We start from the raw sequence: 26,824 nt of genomic DNA, 5'->3' as shown, positions 1-26,824 counted from the left end.
AACTGGCTTATTTTACACACAGAGACAGATTCTGCGCGTTTCATTCATATTTGCCGTTCATGAACGTGTGTTTTTCATTGCACACCACTGTTTGCAGACTTGCAATGCTTTTGGCAGTATTTCAGCGCAAAAACCGCGCCAAAAGTGTAAGCGCGGAAAAACTGAGGTCAGATGCATACAGTTAATACTTATTTGCGTAAATATGAAGTTTCAGTTTTACAAGACATGAATTACACTTACGATTAACAGTAGTATGTTGCAAAACTTGTTTTCTTACGCTTGCAACTTGATTTACACCTTTACAAAACTGTTTTTGCACATGCAAATTTATTTTACGCTTGCAATGTTAATTACATTCTTACAAATTTTATCCTGCGCATGCAAATCTTTTAGGCGCTAAATTACCTTCATAGGCGCTGGTTTGTTATCCCTGAAGCTGCACAAAAAAAGGAGAGGGATGCGTCTCTGTACAGTATGTGAGTGCTGAGCAGCTGCCGAGCCGAGTGCTCAGAAACAGACAAAAACGAAAAAATGGATTAAAAACAGCTCAGGTAAATAGCTTGAAAAATTATGTGTGAACCCGCAAAATCCTGTCCAAATTACAGAGATGCCAATTCACATCTCTTCAAAATCCTCACAGGACCTTGGCGTTCTGCAAAATATGGTATGTCACTTGTGGGAGAAGTTTTACTTTTTTTTTAGAATTTTTAATGATTCACATGGAATTAAAGGAATATTCAATTTTCTTAAAAGAAAAATCCAGATAATTTACTCACCACCATGTCATCCAAAATGTTGATGTCTTTCTTTGTTCAGTCGAGAATAAATCGTTTTTTGAGGAAAACATTGCATGATTTTTCTCATTTTAATGGACTTTAATAGAGCCCAACATTTAACACTTAACTCAACACTTAACAGTTTTTTTAACAGAGTTTCAAAGGACTATAAACAATCCCAAACGAGGCAGAAGGGTCTTATCTAACGAAACGATTGTCATTTTTGACAAGAAAAATAAAAAATATGCACTTTTAAAGGGGTACACAGCCCCGCCCCTCCCCCTGCCTGCAGAAGAGTGTCTGATACCAGGCACTGTTGCGCTTTTCAACCACATGGGGGAGCTGTAAGTCAGTTTTACATGGAAACTACATAATGTTGCTTTAAAGGGGACATTCCATGAAAATCAGACTTTTTCCATGTTTAAGTGCTATAATCGGGTCCCCAGTGCTTCTACCGACCCAGAAAACATGAAAAATAGCAACCCTGTAACTTTGTTTTGGTAAGGCTCTCTCTGCAAGCATGTGAATATATAGGTCATTCGGATTTCGCTCCCTCCATGACGTAGGTAGGGGATCTTATTATAATAATACCGCCCCTTCAACTGCGCTATCCAACCATGAACGGCCTCACGAGTGTGATAGACAGAGAGAAAGAATGACTGACAGCACGACGCGTTTGTATTCCCTCAAACACAATCAGGAGCCTACAATCTTATAACTTGTAGTTTTTTAAATTATAAATTAATATCATAAACGTGCAATTAGTCAAATAATAGTGAAAATGAATGACTACTAGTCGACTAGGAAAATATTTGGTCGAGGGCATCCCTAATTATTATACTTATTGGTTCTTCCTAACCCAAAAATAGCTGGAAGACACCTGAAGAAGACAAACCAAAGCTCGGGTCTTAGGAGGTTAATCAAACAGCATTGAGAGAAAGTCTCTCACTGCTCTCAACTAAATCACTTCTACCTTTTTAATTAGAATTACTTAAAATTGTACACAAGTTTGATTTGAGTTGCTCATTCAGAGTAAATATTCATACTGTATTAGAGCTATTACTCTGATCAGAACATGCCATAAATTATTTGTTTATGTGTACTGAATAATATGAAATAAAAATTTCTGTAACACTTTTCAAAAAGGTTGTATTTGTTTAAATTAGTAAATGCATTTTCAACAAAAAATGAACACTATATTGCATAGGCATTTATTAATTCTTGTTTATGTCATTACTTTAATTGATGTTAGTTTGTGGTGCATTAACTAATGTTAATCATTTCAAATTTGATTTGAAACATTTTTATTAGTATTTACAATGAACAATGAATACAAATATTCAAATGAAAATAAAAATAATAATGGATATATAAACTGTTATGTTATATGATGTATATCACATCATATAAGATACAGTAAGAGTATCGAAAGAAGCATACAGTTACAAACATCTCTTCATGTACTGCTTTTGCACATGATTTCAAATGACATCATACAAACCAATTTTGGTTTTTTTCCACATTTAAGGTGAACATTTTCATCATCGTAACGTGTCCATGACTGGATTTGTATTCTTTGACATGGAAAATCTAAATAAAAAAAAAATAAATAAAAAAATTGTTTCAGTGCATGTTATACTATATATATTTATATGATTAAATGGCGTAGTGGATAAGACACACGCCTTTGGTGTGAGAGACCCGGGTTCGAATCCACTGTGACACCCCATTGTGTCCCTGAGCAAGACACTTAACCCGTAGTTGCTCCAGAGAGATGTGTCCCCTCTGACACAAACCCTGTGGGCGGCAAGACAGAACGTTTCTGATCCAGAGGACTAACTCTTTCCTGTAAAAAAAAAGTTTCATCCTACCTTCACTTGTTTTCTCTTTATCATCCTTTAAATATGGATAAGGTTCTTCAAAAATACAAAATTTTGAGCAAAAAGCTAAGAATTCCATTTTTGTGAAGGACTTTTGATAGAGATCAGATTCAGAGCGATCCTCAAACAAACACAGTGTTTGAACTGTTTGCCCTAGGGCAACCCCCCTGGGTTTTTATAAATTGCAGGAAAAACTCGTCATTTGCATGGAAGCGTTTTCTCTTATTTGTTGAGTTAACTCGTCAATGGCGGGAAAGAGTTAATATTAAGGTCAATAAGGTTTTGTAAAATATTGAGTGTCTTCATTAAGTTAAAGGCAGAGCTAAAATCTACAAATAGCACTCTGGCATATCCTTTAGGAGGGCGCATGAGATGATTTCTAACTGTATTAGCACAGCATCATCTGTGCCTCTGTTTCTCTTGTATGCAAATTGAAGTGGATCTTGCTTAGAGGCAACAGTAAAAGCTAAACAACTAGCCAACCTTTGTGTGCCATTTATCAGAAGCAGTTGAGAAATGTTGATAGCATGTCATTTTTTTTCAGGTAAGAGAGCGATTACGTGTGGCTCTGGAGAGATGCAGTGCACTTGAGGAGCAACTGACCATATCTCATAAAGAGGTAAGATGACGGGTCATAAAACCTCCAGCAATCATTTTCATCCAGCAGTACTGGATCTTATATTTGTTATTGGTGTTTTGCAGCTGGCGTTTCTTAAGGATCAGAATCAGAGGAAGGTAATAGTTGATGGTTCATCAGAAGTGAACCACTGTTCTGACAGCGCACCAGACACTAATGGCAAGGTAATATACATCAGGAACGAAAAAAACTACTACTGCCAAAAGTCATGCACATGGGCAGTCTCAATAGGTTTTATATTTATTAGTAAATCTATATATTTACTATACCAATGTTGCTTGATGAACATGATGAACTACAGACTTATTTGTTTCTTTTTTTTTTAAATAATATTGCAGTTGTTGCCAAGAGCAAAGACTTATAGTGATTTTTACCATAGCTAATAAGACTTCATGACCCAGGGTTCAAAACAGTGCTAACAGTAAGGGCTGTGACAGTTGTAATTACCACCGCACCACCGCGGTGGTGGAGTATGACCCGCGGTCTGGAAGTGCGCCCTGCGGTAATGTGAACGTCACAAATTATGAAAAATATAAAGTACAATCTCACCCAGTGAGATGTCTTACGGTTCGTGTAAACAGCCAGCAGACGCAGAGTTACGCCCCATTCAGACAGCCAACGACAAGCAGTAGCAGAGTGACGCGATCTCATTCATTTCAATGGAAACCTGGCGACTTCCGGCGACACGAGCGAAAGTGACCGTTGGTGACTGTATGGGCGTGTCCAGCGACGCAAGAAAGTTAAGAAAAGTTTAACTTTATGCAAATGTCGAGCGACTTTCGGGAGCGACTACCAATGAGAACAAAGCAGTGGAGTTCACGTCATCCTTCTCTCGTCAGTTACTGGCGTGGACGGTACTCATTTGTTTATGACAAGCAGATTTAGAAACGCCTCATTGAAAGAGACGGGCGACACACAGCGATAAAGTCGCTGGCTGTCTGAACGAGGGGTTAGCGCTTTTTGCAAGACCGGCTGCTTGGGGGTGGAACAATGAGACAAGGTATTGGTCGTTTCTTAATCCAAAGGCTGTAGCTTACGGAGGACGCATTTGCAAGCTGCATACGTCATCAAGACTGTCTTATTTCGTAATATTAAAGGGGCGGTGAATTTGTCGATTTTATTGTTTTATACTCTTGTCTGATGTCTACTTATGATGTTTGCGTGGTTTTTACATTCAAAAACATCAAAAGCAATAAGTAATACGCTATTTTTTAACATGGATTTGTGGCTCTCTGGAGAAAAGCTTCGTTTGAAGGGGCGGGCCGCATTGAAGACCTGAACGTAAACGCCCACTGCTATGATTGGACAGCTTCATTCCCCGTCATTACGTTTGGGGAAATGTTTTAAAAACATTAATGTGTAAAAAATGCATCCGAACACATATATGTTTGAGCCAGAAAAGATTCTGGGTGCTAAAGATGATAAACATAAATGACAATCCGTATAGTAAAGTAGAAACAAAATGTTAAGCTCGACGTGACTAAATTACCGTATACAACACAGTAAGCGAGCATCAGAATCTAAACTGCAGCTGATAAGTCCTTATCAATAACTTTGTATATTTCTATTGTGCTTGTGAGGTTGCTCTTATATACACGCAGGGTGCGACTTGCCGGAGGGGTTGCGTGGGATTTCCCCCTTTCTGGTCAATGTATCCCTGCCTCTGCTTAAATATTTTTATCCCCGGTGGGGATACATTTATCCCCCCCTCAAAGTGATCAGTGCTACTACACTAGTGGCGAGACAGATCACAAAACTTATCATGGACCCGTGGTTTGATTAAAGTCAATTTTATTTTAAAATGCGCTACTTTGGCTGGCTCTGATATAGCTGCCGTGCAGCCTCTCTGTATACATGGATATCAGCTGACGTCACTCACTTGTCTTCCGCCATTTTAAGGACTTGAAGTGGTCGCAAAAGAACTAGAAGCTATGCCTTCAATATGCTGTGAGCATCAAAATCGCTATTTTAACAACACTAAGAAGGCTCAACACAACATGATATTTTGCTCGAAGTATCGCCTATGTCTCTACACGTGAACTCGAGCATTGAGAACATTTTTTGTGAACAAAGAGCTTACTAAATAGAAGGTTTTGAACAACTGACTTTGGATGATTTGGCGTCCGCTCGCCGCCTTCTTCCCAGTCAAGATGTATCGATCTCCAATTGCGACGTAAGGAGGGAGGATTGTAAAGATTGATATCTCCTAAAGCATAGTTCCATAAAAATGCACGGATAAGTTGTTGTTTTGTCGCAAGTGAAAAACAATATTGACCTTCTAGTTAAAAAAGGAGCCTCATATGAGATTCATTCATTCCCCTTCGGAAATCGATTATTTACGTCTGGCAGAGATGACAAGCGGACACCATAACAGCCAAAGTCAGTTGTACAAAACCTTTCTTTTTAGTAAACTCTGTGTACACAAACAATGTTCTCAATGCTCGTGTTCATGTGTAGAGATCCAGGTGATACTTCGAGCAAAGTTTCATGTTGTGTCGCGCCTTCTTATGTTGTAAAATAGTGGTAGTTTGGTAGCAGCGGACAGCGGCTGGAAGAACGCATCAGGGATCGAGCAGGCATCACACCCTAACCAAGATATATTTTTATAAAGTAGCGTTTATTTTCATGACGGTCGAGATGCGACATGTTGTCTTTCGTAGCCCTTTACTGTATCCGTAAGAATCATAGACAATAAAAGATAAGAAATCCGTAAATCGTAGCAAGGTAGCCAATGCTTGTCAATAACCTACTGGTACTCGGTAGGTCCTAAAGATGGCGGCATGATGTAAAAGGTCACGTGACTGAAATCCATCTATTCACCACTCTGCAGACTTGCTCAATGTCCCGCCCACGGCGCTATCTGATTGGTTACACACCCGGTTACACCTCACGAGTAATAGCCTATCAACACTTGCAAGATGGTTGTGGAGCTTTGTGTCGAAACCGGTCAAAACGAAGGAAGGCAGATCACACCACTGAGAATGGCCGAAGTTATACACTTGATAAACGCCGATGAGGTGTTTAGCGAGGCGCGGGCGCGTCCAGTTTGCGCAAATGAGGCTTATTGACTAAAACATAATGCATCCGTCTTTTCTATCATTTCACTGTAGCTCAGCATCGCGTTGTAAAATTAACGTTATAACTTTAAAAGCAGCAGTAAAACTGTTTCTACTGTAATGGTTTAACTTTGCAATCAATACATTGTTCATATTTATGTTTAACTTGACACTACATTGTGCCATATAGTTTTGCCATTCAAGATTTAAGTCTTGCGTGTTTTTTCATTGTGCATGATCATAGTTCATATGTGTGGTGAAAGATAAGCTATTAGAGTAAAAATCAGGGCTCGAAATTGCGACTATTTTGGTTGCATATGCGACCGAAATGTAATCTGTGCGACCTTAAAATATATTTGGGAGCATTTGTGCGACTGCCCATTTAGTTGTGTGGTGTGAATTGATTTAGATTGTGATGCTGCGTGCTGCTGTCCCAGGTTCAGTGTTCTCTCCCACGTTACATAACCAATCAAATTTCACCATTAAGTTCTTACGTTTAATGAAGACCGCAGATTGGCTAATGAGCGTCAGTCATTCCTTGTTGCCGTGCTACGTTGGTACATGAAGCGCGAAAATGTGGAAGACGAACCGCTAGCATGACGAGAACGAGCCGACTACAGCCAATGTTACTACTGTTATTAATGACGACGATCCGGATTCAAATGCGACTCCACCACCGGAAGATAAGACTTGACGTTAAACCTTTCGGAGAGAGTGGGTTAAAGATTTCGAGTGTCTCCGCTATGAGAATGGCTCGATGTAACTTACTGTGTTTACTGTAAATCCTATAAAACGGCGTTGGTGACGGAATCAAAACATTTTAAGCGCCAGACCTTGCTTAAACATGGCGAAAGTGACAAAAACACACGAAGTGTCGTGACAAATGTGTTCATTATTGATGGAGACACCGACCTGTCTGTCAAAGAGTGTTTGATAGTGTATATGCACATGCGCTGGTGAATGGACATCCGACAAACATTCTTGTGGTCCATGCTGATGTGGAACACGACAATGCTGATGGTATGTTTTTATAGTATTTTTTTAAAACATTGCCTATTTAGTAGTAATAGCATCCTGGAAATGCAGTTATCAATACCAATATATATTAGCCTTCTATATTAAGGTCACTTTTGTAATGTCCCAGTTAATCAGTGTTTTACGTGTTTGCTAGATTTTCTATTGTAATCTTAATCATTTTACCTGTAATTGTTAAATTATTATTGCTATACTATTTCAACAGCATTTGGGTATTAATTTTGGAATCTATGCATCAAAAAACAAAATAAAATACATAGAAGACCAAATTTTAAATGCTGGCCATGGTGGCGTTTTATTTTTAATAAAATAAATCTATTAACATATACATTGTAGTTTTGGTGCCTTTTAATTTTTGGATGGATGCGACTAAATTTTTGCTGGTGTTCCTAACTCTTTAAAGTTGGGAGCACCAGTGCTACCAAATAAAAAAGTTAATTTTGAGCCCTGAAAATATTGCGTTAGGCTGCTTCATGAGTTAATAAGAATTTTTTTACAATTCCTGCAAATGCAGTGATGAAGTTCATGTTCTCATGATTTATTTTTATGAATTAAAATGTTTGAAATGTGCTGTGGACAGAGACCCATTAATTTTTTTCTCTTTCGCGCAGGTTATGTTTTGAAAGACGATGTCGCTCAGGCACGGCCCCACTTTTCAAAAGACCCACCTAAAACTTTTTTTTTTTAAACCAACAACTTTTACTCTAATTTTGTCAAGAATTATAAAAAATCTTCAATAAGCTCAATCTGTGCTAAAATATAGTCTAAATGTTTAGTTTTAAAACCATTTTGAAAAGCTGGTTATATTTTTATGTTTCTGCGCAAGTTCAGCAGACAGTGATGTTCGGGTTTGTTCCGATCAGAGCTCGTGAGCGGAGAGCGCATTTCTGAATATTAGAAATATTTTAATTAGAATATATATATATATATATATATATATATATATATATATATATATATATATATATATATATATATATATATATAAGTAATATTATAATGAATTTTTGTTAGGTCGGATAATGATTACCAAATTTCTCTCTCATATTGCTCCTCATAAACAGTTTTTGACTGAAAACAGTCAAAAAACCAAACAAAAGTCAAATGATTATGGACGGAAGTTAAAACGTGGTGGGTACAAAATGACTCATGACGAAATTAAAACATCCCCCCTCTGTTTTTTTCACAAATCGCACCCTGTATACACGTAATGTTACATACCACAGTTATATGATAAAAAAGCTTTGTTGAGTGTTTGACCCTTCAAACGCAAATTGCCTAAATTACCGTATACAACACCGTAAGCGGGCATCAAAATCTAAATTGCGGCTGGTAAGTCCTTCTTTATCACTAACTTTGTATATTTCTACCGTTATATTGAAGTCGTATTGTTAAGGGTTGTACCTTTATTAATTGTTTAAAGTTTTAAGTAAATTAAAACAGTCAGTCAAACAGACGTGTTTAGACACGGATGTTACAACAGGACATATCAAGCGCTCTCTTCTAACAAAGCAATAGTGAAACGCAGTAACTTAAATAAAGTTAAATGTTTAACTTGCTGTGTTTACTGCTGTGTCATTTTTGTCAGATCCAATATTAGTGGTGCTTTTAATCACAGTCTCTCTACAGCATCGACTTCTTTACAAATGAATCCGCGGTACACAAAGTAAACAAACAGTCCCCACGCCAGCTGGAACTTCTTTCAAAAGTTCGAGCAGCCACCGAAATGGCCAAGCACATACTATTATATTTACTTTTACATGTTGCATCTAAACCCACGCAAAAAATGTCACTGTGCCACTTTCCTCCTCTTCAAAGCGCATGAGGCCGTGAGCACTTCAGAGCATCTTTCATTGCTAAGTAACCTTGATGCTGTGACGAGCACCCACCGTCGGAGAAAGAATTTGGCAACTATAACACGCATGTTTGTTAAGAAGTATATATCTGATCCTAGTTTACATTTTTTATATTTTAAAATATATGTATGCATTATGTACAATAACTAAATGCATCAATGTGCACATGCGCAAATGCACCCCCCACACACACACAAACACACACACAATCTTTAACCAGCGCACCACCGCAGTGAATTTGTGTGTTACCATCGTGGTGGTTAAAAACTGCCACCGTCACAGCCCTACTAACAGTAACTCTTTCCGAAATTGCACATGTAAAATGTGGCTTTACCGAAAGGTAAAAAAAAAATTATTATATAAAATTCAAAGTGTATTAAATAAACCCCAGGGTTAAAGAAAGAATATAAAATAAAAACGTGGGATGTTAACGCATGCGATTGTTTTATTAATCATTAACACAGTAAAATAATTTAACACAATTAATCGCTGCCAGTCAGACCACCAGCACTTGCGCCTTTGGCTTGATCTGCAGACCCTGTGCATGAGGTTTGTGTTCAGTGCTGTGCTGACTTTATTGTCATGATATAGATCTTAAATTTCATTCATTATGGTCTTAAAAGGTCTAAAAAGTCTTAAATTAGACTGAAATCTGCAGAAACCCTGGACAAACCCCCATGAGAGCTAAGTACTCCATATTATTTCAAAAACACTCTCGCAGAGATTTTTCATACAGTTTGTCAGCCAGTCTGCATCAAGACGAACACACACACACATATGCGCAGCTTTTGGTGGTTTGTGGATCTGGTTTGCAAGTCCGTACATGCGTGACTGTCTGAATTATTTCTCTTGACTGTGGCTTTTGACTGTGACCGATGCTTTGGCAAAATAACTATGCAAAAGACAAATACCCCTTATGACTGCCTTTTTGAGACACCAAGGAATTTTAATGTAAGGAACTTTAATGTTACAGTATCCACTGTATGCCATATATTATCACCATTCATATGCAGCCAAAGATTTCACTAATACAATGCAAAAATTATTTACAGGAACATTAAATTCCTCATAGTCATTGACTGTATTTTTACTCTCAAAATGCACTACATTAATTTATTTACCTTTAAATGCAAGCGCCAATAGTGATGTGTTCAAAATATCGATATAACGATACATCGTCATGAACTCCTGACGATGCGCGCATCGATACAGCACCTTTCGTATCAATTCGGATGCATTTTTGAAAGTAGCATGAAGAATCACTGTTGATTTGTGATCCTTATGGAAAAGGACTCATGTGACTCGCGGAGTACGTAGAGTGAAAGGTAGCGGGGTATACTTTCACTTTCTGTGTGCGTCTCGGGGGCCCACGCGTCTGCACAACTTGTGCGTTGCGTACTCCCTCTCGCTTGCTCTCTCACGCGCGTGCATATTTAAAATCAAAGAGTTCAGTATGAAAGCGCAGATATCTTGGCCTATACTACTGCAAAGGGCTTTATTACCCACTCCCTTATAAAACAGTGTTAACTAGGGATGTAACGATACTTCGCAGTACGATACTTCGCGATACAAAATTGCCACGGTGTTGCATCGTGCATGATGGGGATATTTATACGATGACTTTCTGGTCAACACGTGATCTACTCTGCGCCAGCGTCACCTGTGCTTTACCGCAGTCACACAGACATCACTCGAATCACCTGCAGCTTGAACTGAAGGTCAGCAACATGACTTCGGTAGAAACAGAAATTGATATAGATGATGCCCCGTCATCTTTTAACTCCAACGTCTGGCAGCATTTTGTTTTCATATCACTCGACGGGAAACGGATGCGTGCACGCACAAACACATGTCCAGACACGCGCTTCTGTTCTGTCCGTCAGCCGCGCACACCCGCATACAACATGATGCCACACGATTGAGATATCTTATGAAAACATAACATACATGACTAAAGTAAGTTTATAAATAATAATGATTATCTTATTTTGACTTGATCACTTTTGGCTCCTGTAGATGGACATCAGAAATGTTTTTTGCACAGCAGGGAACGGGAAGCAGAAATGAGAGAGGATGAGTTTAAAGTAGTTTAATAGTTACCTAGTCAGGTCTTAAACATTAGAGGAAAAATCTCAAGTAAACCTCTGTCAAGTCTATAGAATTGCATTGTTGCTAAAAAAAATCACATGTATGTGTTATACTATTCTGCAATTTCAGATATAAAATTAATATTTAGTTAACTAGCTGTAGGACACAGTTGGCAGTAACTATGACTGAGATTATTTTAGTATAGCAGTCATAAAATTACTGGTTTCTTAAAATAGTGCTATTGTAAAAATATTCTTGTAAAAATAAGTTATTAATCAATGTTATCATCGTATAATGTAAAATGCCAATGTGCAAGAAAATAAATTCTCTGCTGTCATTATTTTAAAACCTTTTATGCCATTATGCCTCCAAACATGTTAACAATGTTCATGTTAAGTATAATGAACATGATACTTAAATATTTTTAAATAAATGTAGGAATAGGCAAAGGACATTGTATAAAAGTTTTAGGGGGCATGTGCCCCAGTAGAGCTTTATATCTAACAACGCCCCTGCTAAGTCCATTGATTCTAATTTGTAAAATTAATGTAAAATTAATCTTTTTTTTTTTTTTCGTGAGAGACCTGCAGTACAGAAGGTTCAGTTAAGCCTTAAAATGTTAAAATTCTTCATTAAGTTTTATGTACAACAAAAAAGTTACTGAAACTGTTAATATTATGAAAATTAGTCTGAAATTTAAATAACAGTTTAATTGTTTTAATTTGCTTCCAAAAAACCATGATGTGAATCGTATCGTGAGCCAAGCATCGAGATACAGATCGAACCGTAAGCTTAGTGTATCGTTACACCCCTAGTGTTAATGCATTTGAGAAGAAACATGACAAAGTGCTGCATGTGAAAAGTGTATGTCTAGAGAAGAGAAACAGAGCTACTTTAAACTATATATAGCTGTCACATTAAACAGCCGAGTGCATGTTTATACATATATTCATAGATATCGAATAATTAAATGAGAGACAAATATAATGCCTAGAGTAAGGCACTATCTTTGGAAAACTGCTTTGAAAAAACATAAGTGAAGTACTAACTTAATTTTTAAGTATTTCCACAAGTTACCCCAAAAGCTAATAAATGAATGGCAAAATACAACTGTTACAACTTTGCTTATTCAATGTACAATAAACAGATAATAATAATAATGTTATTAATTTCCGAACAAAAATGTAATTCAAAATAGTCTTGTATGTATTGTGATGTGCATCGTATTGTGGCCTTGTATCGGGATACGTATCGTATTGGGAAATGATTGGCGAAAGACAGCCCTAGTCTGGAATGCTTTGTTGTACGCTTTTCACTAAAAAATCTTGCATTTTGTGCAGATAGATGCATGTTGTATAATACATTTATGTTGTATATAAGACTTAATATTATGTAGAGTGCGTTATAAAGAAAGCGCATCAGTTTGTGTTTATTAACCCTTTAGTTACACCTCATCACACTGCTTTTCCTGTTAGAGGTGTCTGTTAAAAACATTTAATTCATCAATAATCTAGTATGTGTTATTTTTCTGTCATAGTTTATTTAAAATTGAGTTTTATTTTAGTGTTTTTAATAAAAATATTTTTATTTCACCATGACGTAAATACCCTGCCCCTTTGATTGCCCCGCCCCCAGTTAATAGAGTATTCGTTTTTCCGACCTATGGGTTAATCAAAATGAAAAAATGACATAAATGCACATCCCTAATAGCCTTCATTCACTCGCTTCTTTTAAGAGTCCTGGGATTGTGTGCGTATTGTTTCTCTGCTGTTTAAGAGGTGCAGATGATGCGCTTATTTTAACAGTTAAAATAACATTAATCAGCATATGCAGGTGCACTCCATAATGAACAATGTTATGTAATATCATACAGTAAATAAAGGTTCAAAGGCTGTTTCTGGGACAATATTGTGACACAATATGGGGCAGCAGTGGTTCATGTAGGTTGTCTACAAATCGGAAGGTTGGTGGTTCAATCCCCGGCTCCACCTGACCCTATGTTGATGTGTCCTTGAGCAAGACGCCTAACCCCAGCTGCTCCCAACTGTCAGGAATTGTCAAAACGAGAACCCAAACGTGGACACGATAGATACAAAAATAATAATTTCTTCAATACAAAGCAGAAAACAAAACCCACAAAGGGGCAAACAACATGAAACAAAACTTCAATACAAACGACTAACTGGACTAGACTAAACTTGACATTAAACTTGACACTTAACAGACACAAAACTAGACTAGGCATAGAAAGATAACATAACTTACAGGTAGTAGAACAAACGCACGAGTAAAGAACATCAAACACAAGGACTTTAAATAGGGAAAAAAATAAATTACAGACACCTGAAACAAATCACAAGTAAGGGGTCGGGGAAAAAGTGACGAGACCCGGGAAATGTGTGGTCAGAATAAATCAATACTAAAACCACGCATCTCTCACATAAAACGTGGTACTGCCAGCACCCTGTCATAAAGACTAGATAAATATCAAGACAAGATTCTGACAGGATCCTGACACCGACGAGCTGGATGGCACCTTGCATGGCTGACACCGCCGTCGGTGTATGAATGTGTGGGTGAATGGGTGAATGTGAGGCAAAGTGTTAAGCGCTTTTGATGGCCATTGGTCTATGATAGCGCTATATAAATGCAGTCCATTTACATTTGGTACCATTATGTAGCTGTAAGGTATTAATATGCACAACCTTTTCTATGAGTGTTGGAAGTTTAAGGTGAGGCACCTGTACCCCAAGAGTGTAAAAATAAATTGTGAAAATCGAGTGTTTCCAAGGGGGTCCTTGGAAGTTTTCCTCCCCTGTTTTAATGATTAAATTAAATTGTAGTAATGACAAAATGTGTTCAGCTGTACACACTTTAACAATTTATTAATGGATTGCATTAAAAACAACATACAAGTTAATATTGAGTGGTTCTCACAAGCCAACTGCAGAGGATAGCAAGCAATGGTCATGTTTATTCCTTATGAGGTTCTAACTTTCAGGTGTGTATATAATAATGGTTATGAAATAAGCTATTTTATACAACAGTTCTTTCTGGTTCTCGAATCTGATTGGCTAAGAGCTATGCGATATTGTGCTGATAACGGCACTGTAACCGCATCACCTTTCGTATCATTCCGCCACCTAGTGAATGGAGGTCCTAAGCAGGCTCATCTCTGAATGGAAAAACACAGACGCGCTGTTTTGAATCACTCTCCGTGTGTCTCATTAGTTTACTTGCTCATAAATCAGTCTGTGAATCCCCAATCGGAAGTAATTATTCTGTCAAAGATCAGCGCTCTTGGATGTTACGTTAAAGTTAATGGGAGAAATGTCTTGTCACATCGTGTGGACGATTAACACTTGGAAAGAGGAATATAAACACTCGTTTTTTTCTGGAGCTATATCTTTTATCAGAACGCGAAAACACAGTGGAACTGCAGGTAAGCACCGCAGCTTTTAAATGTGGACATTGATCATTTACTTTATCGTGACGTGACTATTAAAACATGTTAAGAGATATCGCCACTGGTATATTTATAAGCAGCATGCAAAAACATCTCTCTGACACTTATAAAAAACCGTTTTGTATAGTACTGACAAGAACAAAGTTTAATAATAATCAAGTGCTCGTATCGCGTTAAGATTAAATGAGAAAGCAATAGTAACGTTATACAAGTATAGTTTTATTAACTTTTACCTCGCGCCAAAATTTGGTCTCACACGAGAGCCAGGAAATCCCAGTCAGAGATGTAGCCCAGAGAGGGCGGTGGTCAGCGGGGCGAGTGAACACAGACATCCGTTCATGCTTTGGTTCTCATTCGTACCGAATCTCAGTAAGCAAACGTTCAAACAGGCGCTATCTTTACTAATCGACTGCAGATTTAAATATAATACATATACATTCTCGACTGAACTAATCTTAAAACTACACTTTGTGACCAAGAAATGGTAATATAAAGTAACGGCTTTTCCGTCCATTGAGTTATTATGAGATTCAAAGCAGCCGGAAGTTTTACCTGTCATTCTGGCCGCCCTCAAATCCGTGGCGGAAGTAGTAGTTTTCAAACAAAGAGGCTTTTAAAATAACTCCGTTGTTGTTTTCTAGTTTTCGTTTTTCAAACGTGTGCCGTCGAACTGTTGTATAAAAGCAATATCGCTCTCGGAGTCGTGTGATATAGCTCTATATCATCACGGCTGTGATTGCCTCCGGCACTCGGCCTACGGCCTCGTGCCTCTGGCCTAATCACAGCCGTGATGATATAGAGCTATATCACACTCCTACTCGAGCGATATTGCTTAAGTATCAACTGTTCTCACCCACAAGTACCGTATTTTCCGCTCTATAAGGCGTACTGAAAAGCCTTTAATTTTCTCAAAAAATAATCCAGAGCGCCTTATATATGGATCAAGGCAAACTCCGGGTCAATGTCGCGGGTCAAATGAGGACGCTTCCGCGTTCTGAGTTTGTCACACCACAGAAAATGTTTTTGTAAACACCCAACTAAATCTGAATGATGGAAAAAAATTTAAGTAAATCTTGCGGTGGGGGTTGTCCACTGTCGGCAATGAAACCACAACCACTTGCTGGAAAGCTATTTTCAAATACAGCCACAACCTGAATGGATGCTGATGATTGTGTTAGGGTGGGGCCATGCACAGTGGCTCAAGTGTGTCATCGAGCCACCGTTTTAGTCCCACCTAAAAAAAAATCTGAACAGCATCTGCAAATCAGTACTACATAGTTCACAGTCTTTGTTGTCTGTTTCTGCAATACATTCATAGCATTTATAATGTGTGTGTTTACAGCAGCGGATATCAGATGCTTCTCTTGGTCCAGAAGATTGTATAAGAGACAGTGAGCTGCAGGAGTTAATGGACAGAGAGAGCAAAGAGCTAACGCTTATGAAGGAGCGCGTGGTGTCTTTAAGCAGCCGCGTTGCAGAGCTAGAAGAGGGTCTAGATACAGCCCGTAAAGACCTCATCAAATCAGAGGACGTCAACACCCGACTTCAGAGAGACATACGAGAGGTAGCACAAGATCTCATTATTCTCTAGGCCTCTGGATGATAAAGCACATATAAGTACAACGACATAAAGTTGTATGTCTTTATTTCTTAGTCTGTTGCTCAGAAAGACGACATGGAGGAGAGAATTACAACATTAGAGAAACGGTACCTTGCCGCTCAGAGAGAAGCCACGTCTGTTCACGACCTCAACGACAAGCTGGAGCATGAGATGGCTAACAAAGATTCCCTTTTCTGCCAGGTCAGCATATGTTGTGACACATTGATCGTGTTTTTACGATCAGGGTTATCCACTCCACACAAACAAATGATTAAATGCCATGATTGTAATAAGGGATTGTCAACAATATCGTTTTTGAATATTTGACATGATAAAAAACGAATACTCTGTTTTATAAGTTTAATGAGAAAGGTGTTATTTCTTTATTCATTAAGATTTTGCCATCATTTAAGAACAAGTTACATTACAAGCTTCATCCACAACACGCTACATGAAATCATGTGCTTTTAAAGGGACATTCCACTTTTTTTGAAAATATGCTCATTTTCCAGCTCCACTAGAGTTAAACATTTGATTCTTACCATTATGGAATTCATTCAGCTGATCTCCAGGTCTGGCGCTAGCACTTTTAGCATAGCTTAGCACAATCCATTGAATCTGATAAGACCATTAGCATCGCGCCTAAAAAAATAACCAAAGAGTTTAGATATTTTTCCTATTTAAAACGTGACTCTTCTGTAGTTACATCGTGTACTAAGACCGACGGAAAATTAAAAGTTGCGATTTTTTTTTAGGCGATATGGCTAGGAACTATCATTCTGATGTAATAATCAATGCCTTTGCTGATGTAACATGGCTGCAGCAGGCGTAGTGATGTTACGCACTGCCCGTGTCTTGAAGTAAAAGTGAGCCTGTATTTTTAACTGCACAAAATAAATGCCATTCAGAATGTTTTGCATATTTATATAGAGCATTTTCATCGTATGTAAATTAATACATACCTATACAAATATTGTATGAAAACAAATTAATTATTATTTAAATGAAGTTTCAGAGATAGCCTACATTTTTAGTCATTTAAATTTTGGGTAACGCTTTATTATGGGGAACACTAATTAATTATTAACTATGACTTTTGCCTCAGTTAACTCAGAATTTACTGCTAATTAATAGCTAATAAGGTAGTTGTTGTTGCGGTTAGCTTTTGGGATTGGATTGGGTTAAGGGATGTACAATATGTTCATGCAGAACAAGGCATTAATATGTCCTTAATAAGCACTAATAAACGGCTAATATGTAAGTCAAGGTTATTATAGTTTTGCATTTTTCATTAGTTTTTATTTTTATTTCGTTTTGACTTTTTGTTTTCAAATTCAGTTTAGTTTTAATTAGTTTTTAAAGTGGGTTTGCTAGTTTATTTTTTATTTTTTTGAAAATGCTTAGTTTTAGTTTAGTTTTTATTAGTTTTAGTGTTAGTTTTAGTCTTTTTTGTAATTTGGGTTCCCTTTCAATACGGTTCACTTCGCATTGCGTCAGTTAGCTGACGCTATGGGGGAAACTCCTGTTTACTCCGTGACTGAAGCCTATTGGTTAACGTCTGTACAAAGTACAGACCAATGACGTTTGAACCCGCGCGCGGGAGGAACGCGTCCCTATTTAAGCGCGGTTCAATCGTCAGCAGCTCATTATTTTCTCCTTCAGCGCGAACCTCTCGCTGCTCCGAAGAAAAGAAGAAGCCTTACCTCGCCGTTGACAAAAGCCCTGCAGCGGAGTCCAGGCCTAGCGTCTTCCCCTGCCGTTTTCCGGCTGAGAACCGAAGATAGCAGAGTCCAGGCCTAGCGTCTTCCCCTGCCGCTTTCCGGCCGAGAACCGAAGATAGCCTTCGCTTGCCGTGGTACGAGCCCTGTGCAGCGGACACGCCTGACGAGGTCTCCCCTGCGGCCGCCCGGTAAGATCAATATTTTTAATATAAAGCTATAAGCTAAAAGAGCAGGCGCTGTTGTAATAGCGTCCAGCACAGCGGCTCGGTGAGCCTCTCTGCTATGAATTTCCTCCGAGCGCGTTACCGGTCTGGCACCTCCCACACCGGGACCGCGCTTATGCTTTGGTTGTCTTATCCATGTTTCGTGCTCCCCCTGCTGTTCCTCTCTCGCCGGGATGAACACACGGCGAGCCATGAGACTAGATGGATGCATAGACAAGCACACACGGACTAACCCCCCCTGTGTTCTGTCACACCGCAACCGTTCATGCTTACAGAGTCCCTTCGCTCCTCTCAAATTCAGTGGCGAGGTCTCTGGCACATATATTAATCCCCCGAGTGCATCGGGTGATACCGTCACGACGCATGGCTGTTCTGTCTGTGTTGCTGCTCCCCTCTGCCGTTCCTCTCTTGTTGAGATGAACAAGCGGGGAACCGTAGACCTGGATAGATGCATACGACAAGCAAACACGGGCGGTCTGCTCCTGTCTCTGTCATAGCACAGCCACTCGTGCTCCACGCTCGCGGAGTCCCTCGCTCCTTTCCCCACAGTGGTGAGGTCTCTTAACGGCTTAGCTAGCACGCGGTATTACGGCTCGCTGCCTCTAAATGCAGCTGTCCAGTGTTCAACGATTACAGAGCTTCATGCCCCTCCCCTCTGGAGCGGCGCGATCTCATTCGTCTGCTCGATAGGGCCGATTCGCCGCTATTGGAGCACCAAGAACACTCATTATAAGAGAGCTTCATGCCCCTCCCCTCCTGGAGCGGCACGATCTCATTCGTCTGCTCGATAAGGCGGACACGCCTCTATTGGAGCGCTAAAACACTTATTATAGAGCTTTACTGGCCTGAGCCGATCTCACTTCAGATAGCTCATTTTTCGTCTGCCTGGTAATTTCTCTCTGGTTTAGACGGAATCAGAGGCAGAACGAATTTGTTTATAATATACTGAGGCCCGAATACCTCCCTTTATTCAGTCCCGTCCTATATCAGTGCGCTGAATATTGGTACATTCTTATATATATACCCGGTTTTTCTGCCCTTTTAATAAACGGCAAAACCGCGGGCCTCACGGCAGACTTCCTCTCTGCGATGGGTTCAGTCTGACATTAAACCACCTAGACATACTGCTCTGCTCCGTGAGCCGTTCGGTCACCGTCACTACTGAGGCTTGTGCACCTGAACGGCTGAGCTCTGGTCTCCGCAGCACAGCTGCATCAACAGAGAACGAAACTGTCTGGGAGAAAAGGGGTTATGTCGCGCCTCGGCTGGACTGCCCTGTAATGTTTTCTGTGTGCTGTTTATCCAAACATACTGTGTAATACTGTCGGTTATGCGACCTCACTATAGTGGCGAACGGTATTTAATTCCTCTAAAAAGAGTAATTTCCGTGCTTACTATACTGTGTATTGACACCCACGGTTGTACGGTGTCTCTAAACACTTTATCGCCTTACTGACAAGCAATCAGTAATACGCACACACGGTCCGCTGTCCATAATTCTATCGACGCTAGCCGAAAAGACCCCGGTTTGGCCATATACTGTGTATTGACACCCCACGACTGTACGGTGTCTCTAACACCTTTCTGCCAAATTCGCTCGCAGCCCACCTCAGTTTCTCCGCTACGATGCTGATGGCGCAAACGAGCACGGTCTTACGGCTGTTATTCTCTCTTCCTAGAGGAAGGACAGCCTCAGACTTTTGCATGGCTCCAAGCGTTTGAATCGCGCCCTCTCCGGACGGCCACTCAAAGGCTTACAGCCAAGCGGTTTATGACGTTTTTCGGCCATATAGCTGATTTATATTAGCGGATCCGAAGACGCTCACACCTCCGCTCCAATACTCGGAGATATTAAGGGTAATATCAACCTCAAGTGAGCTTGCTACCCGCCACAATAAGTTTCAAAGCTTAAAGCGCGCGCACAGTCAGACGCGCGCGGCATCTCGTTTAAGACGGGCACACGTACCCCTCTAACGAGCCTCAGAGAGCTGAATATCGTGGCATTCTGTTCATAAGTCCACTTCAGTTTGACTAAGCAAAGGTCCCGCCCCGAGCTGACGGCCGGGAAGCTTGCTTAAGTTACACACGGCTGCATGAAGTGCTGTCATTACGAGCTAGCCCAGCATTTGCTGTGGGTTGAACACGCTTTACGACGGCAATCAGCCTTCGGCGCGTGGAACGCCGTTTGTCTCATATAAATCACCTTGTACTGTGAATACGGTACATTATGAGGATGATTTAGCACTGCAGCACTCTCGACCGTGTTATTGTGATAATGCGGTCGGGCAATCTACGGTGGTTTCATTATTTACCGAACCAGACTGAGATCTCGCCCCCTGAACAAGCTGACGAGTCATCTCCTTTATAAACCCATTGCATCGCTTTATAAGCTATGTTCAATCAGAGTGATACGCATCTCATGCTTAAACTACCAATATTAACCCATTACGATGGGCGTGCGGAGATGGCATCCGTGGGACACGACCTACATTACGTGCCTTATGACACATTGACACAAGCTGCTAGGACCCCTTTCACGAGGCGTCCTTATGCAAAGTCTGATCCATTCTGTCTAGTGACATTTGAAAGTAAAAACCCCCCGCGAATCGCCGGGGGAACACTTTTCTCCTCACTACAGAGGCACGGCGGCTCTCTCCCCTACCTATATCTATGTGGCCGTGATAACAGCGAACCACGCTTTTACGACCGACCATTCATTTAATTCACAAGCCTGTCATCTCTCAGATGCGGACGGCGGCGGTAACAGCGAACCATGCTTTTACGGCTGGCCATTCACTTTATTCATAAGCCTGTCATTTCTCAGATGCGGACGGTGCCCGAGGCACAGCGCTCTGGAACTGTCCAAGGTCCTGTATGACACATACGTCTGACGTACATCAGACGATCAGCTGTTTATCTGCGTCACAGATCACTCACTAGAGCACCTGTCAATACAGGCTATTTATGGATCGTTGACGTTATCACCTCCCGTGACAATTATGCTCACTTGTCTTAGAGCATGGGCATGGTCTTAGAGGTTTCTCATTTGACAATTGTGACACGGCCGGCTGGTCCCCGCCGTCCACGTTGTCAGTTTACAGCTTCGACATCCCTGCTTCGCGCACTACTGAGGTTTGTTGCATTAAAGGTGCGCCCATTAGCTCACCTGTATGCACGATATGGGTTTTAATTATATGCGTCCACCGTGCGCTTAGAGAAGCTCACATGTACACGCTATAACATTTTGGTATACAATAAGATGCGCTTGGGAAAGCTCACCTGTATACACAGCTGTGTTATGCTTTGTGACACATACATTGTTGTTCATCTGTGTACGTTCACGGTGCGTTGGGTGCCCACCGTTACGTTCATCAATCATATCTGTACACATTCACGGCGCGTTGTGTGCACTGATTTATCTATACGCATTCACGGTGCACTGAAGAGTTCACCCGTGTGCGCACAATTTATTATCAGAACACATGACGGCGCGCTCGAGAATCTTGCCGGCCTGTGCATTATAACACTCTGATTCATCTATATGCATTCACGATGTATTCAAGTGTTCACCTGTGCCCGTGCAATTTATAGTCAATACACATTTACGGCGCGCTTGGAAAGCTCACCGATCTGTGCACTATAATACTACCTATATGCATCCCGATGCGCTCGAGGGTGCACCGGGGTTCACACTATTGTGGTATCTGTATAATCCCACGCTACGAACCGTTCTGCCGCATATTATAGTCAGATCGGCCGTTCGTGAGCTTCGCAGATCACTCACTACGTATGTCTGTTGCTAACAGTGGTTATTTAGATGGATCGTTGAAACCATCGCACTGGCTCACGCCCCTCTATGAGCTATGTCCTATATAGAGCCCACTCTGTGCGAGTTTGGCTTCTTCATGAACTTGGTCTACAGGGGTATCTATATCTATATTTAATATCTGCTTCCGAGGCCGGCTGGTCTTCGCCGTCTACGTTGTCAGATTGTACAGCTTAGACGTCCCTGCCCTACGAGCGCAGGTTCTCTCGGCTCAATCATGCACGCTCATGCGTTTTATGTGTACACCACGGTGCGCTCAGCGAGCTCACCAACGTGACTCTGAATTTACTTATCTCGCACAGCCGCGGCGCGTACCTCGCCGTCTTGTGCTATGTTATGTGCCCCCGGTGCGTTTAAAACCCCACCGTGTGCGCGTCAACAATTTATATGGTGCTTACACATTTGCTTTTAAAGCTGTGAATATGCCGGGTATAGGGCCACACGCAGTGTCTCTCCGGTAAGGCACTTCAGTACGTTGTGTATGCACGGCGTGATGAGATTACGTTCCCCCATAGCGTCAGCTAACTGACGCAATGCGAAGTGAACCGTATTGAAAGGGAACGCTTAGGTTACTCACGTAACCCCGGTTCCCTGAAATAACGGGAACGAAGCATTGCGTCTCTTGCCGTGCTACAAACGTCTACGCAGCGAGTGTTATTCGGCTGCCCGCTTCAGTCGAATAATAATGAGCTGCTGACGATTGAACCGCGCTTATATAGGGACGCGTTCCTCCCGCGCGCGGGTTCAAACGTCATTGGTCTGTACTTTGTACAGACGTTAACCAATAGGCTTCAGTCACGGAGTAAACAGGAGTTTCCCCCATAGCGTCAGCTAACTGACGCAATGCTTCGTTCCCGTTATTTCAGGGAACCGGGGTTACGTGAGTAACCTAAGCGTTATTTGTCAGGGGCAAGATTCAAAAAGGTCAGAAAAAGATTTGTGTAATAATAACTCAACAAAAACCTCATACAATTTTTGAAAATATTTATTCAAAAATAAAACCAGTACATAAAATGTACATATACAGTAGGCACAAATATGTAAACCGTCTCAACACTCTGCAGTAAGTGCAAAATGTGACGTGTGCCAGTAAAAAACGTAAAGAGCCAACAGACTAAAGAAGACATACATGAACCGCATGTATTCAACCCATTTTTGAGCCACAACAAGACATTTCTGTCAGATTGTCAGGGAGCTCAATCTGAGAAAAGAACATGACAAATAACCAGAGGTGGAAAGAGTAGCCAAAAACTTTACTCAAGTAAAAGTACAAGTAACTAAAGAAAAAAATACTCAAGTAGCGAGTTACTAGTTACTCTTGAAAAAAATATATACATACATGCACACACAGTAAACAGTGCTTACCATAACCCCTGATTTACACTGCAAGCGTTTGCGGTGTGTTACGGCTCCAATGTGACTTTTTTTAGTCTCCTACCCGTTGCCAACTCACACAAGAAGCGGATCAGAAGAGTAGCAGTAGGACCGTGTCATCATGTGATTTTCTTGTCAGACGTTGTTTTTCTTGATTTTCTGAGTTTTAACATGAATATGTTGGCTAAATGTTAATGTTTTGTTAGGAATCATTCTGTATATTGTTTTGTTTTTTTTGCAATGTCCTATTGTTTTTATGTAGTCAAAAAAGTGAATACACTTAAAAATTCAGTTAGGAAGAACAAATATTAAAGTATTTAGCTATGCATATTCGTCTAAAACACACCCTCACTTATGTATATTTCACATACAGTGCCTGTAAGCAAGATGATGTGAAATAAGGGAGTCTGCATGGGGTGTTTATTTTGAAATTGACAGGATATTTGACTATTAGTTTGTATTTACAGTGTGGCTTTAACGCGGCCCACGTCAAAAATAGACTAGCGCCTATCTTTAGCGAAGCAGCACTTGAAATGTGCCGGGGCACATCTGGTGTAAACACTAGCGTTGACTAGAATGACTGCGATCAGTTCCGGTTGCCTCTTCGGAGCCTTAACGCACCGCAGACTTGTGGGTGGTGTAAATCCAGGGTTAGGATCAGGACAGTAAAAGTTTGCTGTGGAAACCAGATATTGTTAAGATGAATATCAATGTGTCAGAAGTACAGAAATCACACTTTATTAACCTTTGCTTATGTTTCAACACATACATGCTTTAACAACAAAGAAAAACAGCCTTTAATGCTGACTTGTATGTTGTGCCCAAACGCAAAACTCAAAAGAAATGTATCAAACTGATACTAAACATGTGTGAACAATTAATGCATTAGGACACAGTTCATCACTTGAACACTTCTGAGTCAATGGTCTTAATGTGGCCACATTAGATAGTATTAAAATACAAACGTGTTAACGTTTAGACATTTCTTGACTCCACAGCAAACTGAGAAAATTGCAAAATACACAAACAGTACAGATTTAAAGAATATTTTAGACAAACACAGAATAGACAAGCATTTATATGAAATTAACTCTAGTCTTAATGTTGATGTATACAGCTTATAGCTGAAATATCAGACAAGTAAACCGACAGAGTTTTGCATTCAGTTTTGCATATTAAAGTTAACTCAGAAAATCTCTTAAGATGGTCTGAGGACATTGACAGTTTACACTTACATGAAATACAAACTGATTTTAGACAAAACTCATGTTTTCTTATGTTGTGAATCTCATGTCACACGTGTGTGTGTTGTGAGAAACACTTACATTTTACAGTACAGTATACAGCGATCCACACGTAAATCATCGATGGACTTTCTTCATTCAGTCACGTGTTCACAGTGCTTCTGGAGGTTGCGCGCGTTTAAATGTTTCTGACGATGAACAGGTTGTGCGTAAATAATAGCGGGTACACCTGTGAAGTTTTGCATTAAGTTAAAAGATTAGTAAATTAATTTTCACGTAATCCAAAACTCTTTGTTTTGCGTGTTTCTAGATACGGGCAAAACCGCATCAGATGATTCAGTTTTTGCAGCGATCTAAACAATTAATTTAAACTGATTCGCGAACCAATTCAAAACATTTGACCCGTTTGCTTTGTAAAGAATCGACTTAAATGAATGTGTGTGTGTGTCTGTGTGACGCGTGAGCGAGAGACGCATGGAAAGAAATTTGAAGCCGAGCGTAATTTGCACTATGAAAGACATTGACAAAGACAAAAATTAAGGACATTTGATCTATGATTTTATTTTATTTTAGTTCGTTTTGCCAGACACTCATTACAGTTTTAGTTGGTTATCGTTTTTTTGTAATTCCTCGTTTTTATTTTTATTTCAGTTAACGACAATGTTTTTCCCACCTAGTTTTCGTTTTTTCGTTCGTTTTCGTTAACTATTTTAAACTTGATGTAAGTTAATAAGAAATTAGTTAAAATTGAGAATTTGTCTCTATACTAAAGTGTTACCAAATTTTTATTTAATTATGAAACTGCACTACTCTACAGCGACTTTGGCACAGCTTGGATTACACAAAAATTGCGACATTGTTTTTACATCATGAACTAAACCAGTATGGAGTATAATAATTTTTATATTTTTATTATTACATATTTTAGTTGGCTTATTTTATGTATGTTTACATTTTAAACAATGATGAAAAAATATCAACAAGTAAAAAATCAACAAGTAAAACAAAAAAGTTTTGATATAAAAAAATAGCCCTCCAGGTTTATGCATTGTAGTTGCCCTTGCTCACTTAAAAGTATGTATAATCAGAACAGCAGTATAAAACCACTACACTCTCTCCTGTTTCCACACACATCCACGCACACACAGCTGTGACTGGACATCACAAAAACACGTATGACAGGTTTTTCTGGCAAAGAAGCTGATTAAGAACCTGAAACCTGGACCTGTCATATTTGCCGGGATGTCTGGTCACCGAGTGTGTGCGTGCACAAAACATAGCCAGCTATAGAGTTGTCGTCCAGATTCGAGGTTGCAGTGCCACATTTGTCTCCTTTTGTGTTTTGTCACCTTCTGATTAGTCAACTTCAAGTGCATCGTCAGATCGTCTCATTCACCCGCACCACCACTATGAACCGATAGCTCCTTAACTTTTTTTGACATGTTTAAAAATTATTGGGATGTCGTGAGGTGCTCGTAACGGGCTTGGCTCGTAATTCCTCTCACACCGTGTGAGCCATGACCATACGAGCATCAACGATTTGCCTCCCCCCAAAAGAATAAAATCACATGCGAGCTCGTACTACAGCAAAAATCGCACCATGTACGCTCCCCTCTACTGTTCAAATCAGCCGCTTCAGCTCTCCAGGATAGCAGCAGTGATTGACAGATATAAATCAATAAATTACCTTAATAAACCTTATATTGTCAAATAGCACAATTTGTCTACTTTCAGGAGCAATTTTATTTGTTTTGATAGTGTAAATTAGAACCAGACCGATATGCGGGTTTTTTTTCCGGGCCGATACAGATATTAGTGTGTAAAAAAGACGACAACGATATATCGGCCGATACTCTTTAGGTGTATATCATAGTACAGTACACATATACTACAGTATATTATACTACAGTACTGTACATAGAATACACTATATACATTAACAGAATAAACTGTATATGAATAAATACAATGCAATGCAATGATCACTTACAAATGTGTTGATCAAACACTTATATTGATGTGACAAAGATATGTACTATAG

General features: G+C 39.8%; 1 protein-coding gene across 13 annotated transcripts in view; it reads left to right on the top strand.

The window, feature by feature from the left end:
* The window catches only part of ppfia1 (PTPRF interacting protein alpha 1), a 194,641-nt gene that overhangs the window by 35,688 nt on the left and 132,129 nt on the right, over positions 1-26,824 (top strand). For 9 of the 13 annotated variants that reach the window (XM_065272899.2, XM_065272898.2, XM_065272900.2 and 6 more), the window contains exons 5-8: positions 3,201-3,275; positions 3,359-3,457; positions 16,137-16,358; positions 16,449-16,595. In XM_065272899.2, the coding sequence (XP_065128971.1) occupies positions 3,201-3,275; positions 3,359-3,457; positions 16,137-16,358; positions 16,449-16,595 (543 nt within the window). The remainder of the gene's footprint in view (positions 1-3,200; positions 3,276-3,358; positions 3,458-16,136; positions 16,359-16,448; positions 16,596-26,824) is intronic. The other 4 variants (XM_073815710.1, XM_073815709.1, XM_073815711.1 and 1 more) reach the window with 1 other exon arrangement.

The sequence above is a fragment of the Paramisgurnus dabryanus genome, chromosome 9, assembly GCF_030506205.2.
Source record: "Paramisgurnus dabryanus chromosome 9, PD_genome_1.1, whole genome shotgun sequence".
In the NCBI taxonomy this organism is placed as follows: domain Eukaryota; kingdom Metazoa; phylum Chordata; class Actinopteri; order Cypriniformes; family Cobitidae; genus Paramisgurnus; species Paramisgurnus dabryanus.
This window is presented reverse-complemented; position numbering and strand designations above follow the sequence as displayed.